This window comes from Brachypodium distachyon, chromosome 3 (assembly GCF_000005505.3).
Source record: "Brachypodium distachyon strain Bd21 chromosome 3, Brachypodium_distachyon_v3.0, whole genome shotgun sequence".
Taxonomy (NCBI): domain Eukaryota; kingdom Viridiplantae; phylum Streptophyta; class Magnoliopsida; order Poales; family Poaceae; genus Brachypodium; species Brachypodium distachyon.
In genome coordinates, this window is record NC_016133.3 from 41792012 (window position 1) to 41799133 (window position 7122).

The 7122-nt window shown below is 47.1% G+C and overlaps 1 protein-coding gene across 1 annotated transcript; it reads left to right on the forward strand.

The window, feature by feature from the left end:
• The first annotated feature begins 1843 nt into the window (after positions 1-1843).
• LOC100833406 (zinc finger protein WIP2) lies at positions 1844-5159 on the forward strand. Its single transcript, XM_003572311.3, has 2 exons — positions 1844-2810; positions 3915-5159. The coding sequence occupies exons 1-2, from the start codon at positions 1977-1979 to the stop codon at positions 4392-4394; spliced, it is 1314 nt and encodes a 437-aa protein (XP_003572359.1). The 5' UTR covers positions 1844-1976; the 3' UTR covers positions 4395-5159.
• Positions 5160-7122: the final 1963 nt, after the last annotated feature.

Below are 7122 nucleotides of genomic sequence, written 5' to 3' on the forward strand. Positions count from 1 at the left end.
CCGGCCAGCCCGTGTGAAGGGCGTGGTGGCCGCCTGCCTGGGACTAGCTCTCATGCAGATGCAGAGGACAAACTACGAGGCATATATCCTACGGGAAGGAAGGAAGACTCAGCAGAGGATCGTGCGTCCATTCGTGCGCGCGCGCAGCGAACGAGAGAGCGAGCCCTCCGGGATATATGCGCCTGATATCCCCCGATCGATCCATGGCCGGAGCCAGACCCGACCGCGCGCCAGGGGTCCCGAGGCCGGTGCCGGCGGAAACCCCCTCGCTCCCCGAGCAAATTAACTAATCTAATCGATCATCAACCATGTAATGTCCGGATGTAAAAGTCGATCCCAGACCACTTGTTAATTGTATAATACTCCAAGTTCTATTTGGGGCGTGTCTTCAGCGTGGAGCTCGTTCGTCTTGTCCCGTCCGTTGAACCGTTTCCTGGCTGGTTCCTACGCGCACGGGCAGCAGAGCAGATCTATGGGGGCATGGACGCACGCTCGGTTTTGTTTCCCACTTTTCTATCCAGCTACTACGTTTGTCGGCCGGGGTGTGTTGGTATGCAAGCGTCTTGGCCGGCCTATCGCCCGAGCCCGAAAAGTCAACTACGGCTCCACGTACTCATGCATGGCAGTGCCATCTTGGAATGCAGTAGTACTCCATACTCCACTATATCATGTCGAATTCTCACACCAATTTGGTCGAATTTAGGAAAATCCAATTAAACTTGACACGATTTAACAATCAGCTTATACTGCTTGGTACAGTAGTATTCATCAATGATTATGTTGTCTACTCCACTCACAATTAGTTACCACGCGCATTATCCTTGTCCGTCTATAATTTTGGAAAGTAAATTAATAAAATTAACTGAGCTAAACACTATCACAATTTAAAATTTCGTTGATTTTGATGGGTCCCAAAATTATAGCTAGTCTTTTCAGTTAAAAAAAATCAGTTTGACTAGAATTTCAGCCAATTAAGCACTAAATAGTTTATGTAACTTGTTTCATCCTAAAATCCAGCATGCCGTTTTCCTTTTTTTATTGAGAGATGAGTAATTACTTGCCTAACTTGTGTTAGAAAGAAAAAAAATATTTTGCTATAATTTTGATTAAATTTGGTGAACGTTCAAATACCGAAATCCTTTCCTAAATTTCTCGTCTTTTCGGTGGGCACCGAAATTTTTTCGCAAGAGAAAATTTAAAACCTTGGTCACAATGTTATAAGGAAATTGTTAAATGTGGAAATGCTTTGCGTGAGAAAAATATATTTTTGGTCTCGGTATCGGTAGCAAAGTTTAGAAATGTCGCCTCAACTCGAAATCGTATACATTTGGCCCCTCAACCGGCAAAACCGGACAGTTTTGGTCTCTTTCCCGGATTTGAATCGGTTTGATTCCACGTGACACGGTTTTCCCTCAGAATATTTTTTCCCACGTGAGATGCCACGTTCACCAAGAAAATGGACTTTTATCTTTTAGTTTTAGAGAAGAAATTCGACTCTTTTAGAGCTCATGCATGATGAATGGATGATGATATATAACCGAGAATTTATGACGGAAGGAAACTATGTCGTTTCAGTTGAATAATGCTACCACTATAGGAATATCATGAGCGTCATCCCATGTACGGAATAGTATGCCATTCTCAACTGGTAAGCTTAGGATTCCCCCTAGCAGAATACACAACCGTCAGAAGAACAATACCGCTCCACATAATTTCACCCCCTTCTCTTCCTCTCCATGCCGCGGGCCCTCTCCCTCTCTCTGCTGTCTCCCTGCTGCTCTTGCCCTGCCACTTTCTCACTATAACTACCCCTTGCCAACCACGGCACCTCACCTCACCTCACCTCACTTCTCCAAAGCCAGCAGTAGCCAAGAAGAGAAGCAAACCAGGAGGAAGCGAGCCAGATCGAGCTAGCGTCAGAGTTCCATCTCCAAGAAACCACCACATACCAAAGCCTACCCTTTCCATCCATATCCATGGAAGACCCCTACGCGAGCTTCCTCAAGAACGTTAACCCCTACTACTACTACTGCACCTCCTCCTTCCCCACTACCGCTCCCCCCGCTCATCCCTTCCCTCCCTACGCCGCCTCCCTCTACCCCGCATCCATGGCCGCCGCCGCCGCTCCACATCACAATCACTACCCCTCCTTCCACCAGAATCCGCCGCCAGAGCAGCCTCGCTACCATTACGGCAACACGGCCATGGCGCCTGCGCCGCCGTCCCCTCCGCTCCGGGAGGCGCTCCCGCTCCTCTCCCTCTCCCCCACGCGCGCATCCGCACGCCGCCGCCATGTGGACGACTTCGACTGCTCCGACTCCGAAAACGACGACTGCTACACGCCGCAGGATCATCATCATCAGGCGGCCCCCGCGGCGCGCGCCCCGCTCTTCGCGGACCTCAACTGCGTGCCGTCCTGCTGCGACGACGGCGACGGTGACCCGATGGACGTGGAGGCGGCGGCATGGCCCGCGGACGACGCCGCGGTGGCTCTGCGCATCGGGCTGCCGGCCGGCTCCGCGGAAGCCGACCTCCTGTCGGCGCTCTCGGCCAGGGCAACGGCGGCGGGCGGCGCCGAGGCCGAAATGGAGGACGACGACGAAGACGAGTTCAAGGCGTCCGGCGGGCACGGGCAGGAGCAGGAGGAGGTGCCTCTGGGGTACTTCTCGTCGTGGGCGGCGGGGGCGCCGGTGGGGAGGCTGAACAAAGGGCAGTACTGGATCCCGACGCCCACGCAGATCCTCATGGGCCCAACCCAGTTCTCCTGCCCCGTCTGCGCCAAGACCTTCAACCGATACAACAACATGCAGGTCCGTTAATTAATTCGAATTTGCTCACAATCACATCGATCACACTGAGTACTAATCATGCATACATGCAATTGATCTTCCTAATTCTGTTGTTCATCTTGGCCTCACTTGTTGCATTAATCATTGCGCATGATGTGTTGATTCTAAAAGCTTAGGGCATATACCATGAATGAACGAGTCATGAGATAGACTTGAGCTAGCTGAGATAGTAGCTCGCATGCATATATGCACTGTGCCTGGCTTTTGTTTGATTGAACTAGACTGGCATGCCAGGAGCAGCAAGCTAGCCATGCATGCATAGAGATATACACAAACAAATGCATGCTGCAGCCTGCATGCATCTTTATGCTTTTCTCTCCTGGGTGTTTGGCTTTTGAGGCTGCGTATGAATGGTTTGTGCGTGGGTGCAGTGGAGATCCCAGGAAAGATTTCATCTTTGTTTATCCATCTCTCTCTGCAAGTACTCCAGCAGCAGCTAGTACTGATCAATCAATCAAGTTACTTTCTGCTAGTCCAGTCCTGTGAATCCTGATCCCACTCATGATTCAAGGCTTCATGAAATATTTGGGTGCATGCATAGGTTGTTTCAGGACAGGCTTTCTCATGTTTTTGGAAGCATGAGATTATGGCAGCTGCAAAAAAGGACAGTGCACACTCCTCCCAAGAACAGCAAGAGATCTGCAGTGTTCTTCCTGTAGTCAACCACACCCACAGTTGGCACTCTGGCTCTGCTCTCTTTAAAGAAGCAGCACCAACACAAACAAACACACTACAAGCGCTAGCAAAGAGAGCTGCATGCTCTGATTGCTGCTGCTAGATGAGTATAGATCATAGAGACCTCAGTTAGTCAGTTCCCAAAAGATCTCTGCATCCACTTTATGCATGCATGCAGCTTCTTTGCAAACTGAGATCACACTGCTCCCTGCTGCTGCTGCTGCTGCATGGAGAAAGTCCGGGTCAGCTGTTTGGTCACAACTCAACTCACACAGGCTGCAGCAGCAGCTAGCAGGCTAGCCATGCATATGTACTACGATGGCTAATTTAAGATGGTGAGAGAGATTAAACAGTTGTAATTAACCGAGCAACGTATGTACATCTATGCAGATGCACATGTGGGGGCATGGGTCGCAGTACAGGAAGGGCCCGGAGTCCCTGCGAGGGATCCAGCCCACGGCGATGCTCCGGCTCCCTTGCTACTGCTGCGCGCAGGGTTGCCGGAATAACATCGACCACCCGCGTGCCAAGCCGCTCAAGGACTTCCGGACGCTGCAGACGCACTACAAGCGCAAGCACGGGCTCAAGCCCTTCCTGTGCCGGAAATGCGGCAAGGCTTTCGCCGTCAAGGGCGACTGGCGCACCCACGAGAAGAACTGCGGCAGGCTCTGGTACTGCCTCTGCGGGTCCGAGTTCAAGCACAAAAGGTCTCTCAAGGACCATGCCAGGGCCTTCGGGCATGGCCATGGCGCCGCGTTTGGGTGCGGCGGCAATGCCGATGCCGATGCCGATGGGTTCTTTGATGAGGATGATGAAGGCGCTGTTTCTGAGATCGAGCATGATGGCGGCGGCAGGCCGTCGATGCGCTGACGAGCTCATCGCGCCGGCTAGAAGCTATACACTATGTTGTTGTCAATGTCGTTTTTGCTCGATTAATTCAGTGTTAGGGTTGTCGTCGTGCTCTCTCTTAGTTGATTCTCTCCATCTAGTCAAGTATTCCAGTTAGGATCGATGGATCGCTTGTATGGTGTTGTGTTGTGTGATCTCAATCGATCACACTGCTGTTAACTCGTGGGAACAAGCCTTTTGCTTTCTTAAATTTTCAGCTGATTAATTAAGCGTACTGCGTACATGCATGCTTATCTCTAGCTAGCCAGTTCTTTTTGACGCAATTAGCTAGCCAGTTCTGAACATTCTCATCTGTAGCATTAGGTCGAGAGGAAGGAAGACGACTGGTTCTTCTTGCTGCCGAGATGTCACTCCTTCATTCATAACGTTCAATGTTCATCATTAATGTGGTCGTTTCGTTTCTGCAGTGGAAAATTCCAACCTATCTTTCCTGCTCCGGTCAAGTTCCTACTATATCAACGTACTCCCTTTTCTGTGCAAGCGGCATACAGGGCCAACACCTAAATCATTTCCCAAAACTTCTAGGCAGCTACGTAGCTAGCTAGCCTCTCCCGGCCTGCAGCAAACACACATGCATATCGCAAGCTATTCACTTTGTGTGGCCTACAAAGAGGAAACAGCAAGGACACTTGGTCTTGGATTGAGTTGGACATGGGTACTGCTGGTAGTGTACTATTTTTGTTGAGACAAAATTACAAACCCAAACATTGTTATTGAATTGCTTAACCTAGTCGACCCTGATGGCAGTTAAGAATCTGATTGATGAAGACGTTGGGGCTCTCGTTGCGGCTAGAAGTTCGTAGTTTTGGTTCATGTACAGCCGAGCTGAGTACCTTCAGCATCGGATCTTTCTTTGTCTTTTTTTCAGTTTGGCTTTGTTTGTATAAGTCCAGTACTTCTCTTCTCCTTTAATGAAACGGCAGAGCACCTGCCTTGATCGTCAAAAAAAAAAAGAATTGCTTAACCTAGTACGAACGAAATCAGGGTTTGCACGCATTGACCTCTGTGTGAAAACAAGGGAGACACGACAGAGAAAAAATGCATGTTTTGGTTGGGAACCCGTTTCTTCTTTTTTTGGGACGAGATCTACTTTTTGGGTGCACTTGAGAGAGCTAGAGATGGGGAGATCATGGCCGACCAAAGCATACGATGCATACATGCATGCATGTAGAACCATAGTCTGGTCGATCGATATGGATGGAACGTCATGTAAGTACGTACATATAGCATGAGATGTTCGTGTCAAATGATGTGCTTTTCTTTTCTCACGTTTGGATAGAAAGAAGGGTAGGGATGGGCATGCAAATCTCTTTTTCATAGAAAAAGAATCTTGCTTATACATGCAAATGTAAAGTCCTTTTGATTAGACTTTTCACCTTGTTAAAAAAAATGCAAGTCAGTTCCCTCTTCTTAATGTAATGACAATGTTCATGTCTTTTCCATAAAAAATGTGCAAGTCCTTATGCACTCTAATTAATGCACTTTTCCACATGCGCTTAAATGTTGTTTTTGTCATATTTAAATTTGGACAACAAAATCTCCCCTTCCGATGAAGCTTTGTCACCCTGGTTTAAACTTATGATAAAGGGTTACATACGTGATTTACGCGATACAAATAACAACCGTAGTTTATGAAAAAAATTCAACACGAACCCATCATCGTCAATTTAATGTTAAACCAATTATGTATTAATGGCATCGTATGTCTTAACCAATGATACATCGTATCAAAAGGAATGGCCAACGGCATCTTTATTTTAGTTCAATTTTGTAGAACATATTCCATATACAACACTACTGAATTATAGAAACTGAACCCCACACGGTTGAAAATGCGTACATTGCAAAGTAGCCATTTACCCGGAGAAAACAAAACAAAGCAAGGCAGCCTAGCTCGACGCAAACAACTCATTGATCTCAGTCTTTCCTAGAAATTTAAAAGTGCGTACAAAATTAGGAACTTTGTCCCTAAAAATTTGAAGTAAAAAAGAGGAAGTTCATCTAGATATATTTGAAAGCTTCTTTTTTAAAAACAAACTCCCTTAAAAATTGGAAGTTTGTTTATGTTTGTTGAGATCTCATATACAATTCCATAAGAGCATCTCCAAGAGCTTCCCCGTCCCATGCCCAATAGTTAAATTTAGGGATTTTGGTCAAAAACAGACCTCCAACAGATGCCCCATCTCATTCCCCATCTCTAGTCATCCCCCAAATCGAGCTCGGGATTCCCCATATTGAGGAGTGGAATGGGGATTCCTCATATCTATCCGAGGTGAGAGAAGGAAAGGAAATGGTGGGAGGGAGAGACAACCCTTAGTTTGTCTTTTCTGAATCTTGATGAGATATAGGGAATGAAATATGAGAAATCTGTTGGAGAGGCGAAGGATTTGGGGAGGGTATATTTTATAGGGAATCCCTAAATATAGGCTTTAGGGAAGCTCTTTGAGATACTCTAAGGGCCAGCATAGCATTTGCAATTTCATCACATAAGCTTCCCATCTTTATGCTTTGTCCTCCTAATAAATCATCTCTTCTATTGTGGCCCTTTATAAAAATTTTCTGCCTCCATCCTTAAAACACTCAAATAAAAGTAATAGGTAAATATACGGGTTTATTATAAAGGAAGAAATGGAGCTTGGCTATTTGGCTTCAATTCTATTCCCTCCGTTCCATAATTTTTGTCTCAAAT

Bases quoted from the DNA above. Each gene is read 5' to 3' on its own strand.
- LOC100833406 (XM_003572311.3), top strand. From the start codon at position 1,977: ATGGAAGACCCCTACGCGAGCTTCCTCAAGAACGTTAACCCCTACTAC. The intron at 2,811-3,914 runs GTCCGTTAATTA...ACATCTATGCAG, and splicing joins ACCGATACAACAACATGCAG to ATGCACATGTGGGGGCATGG.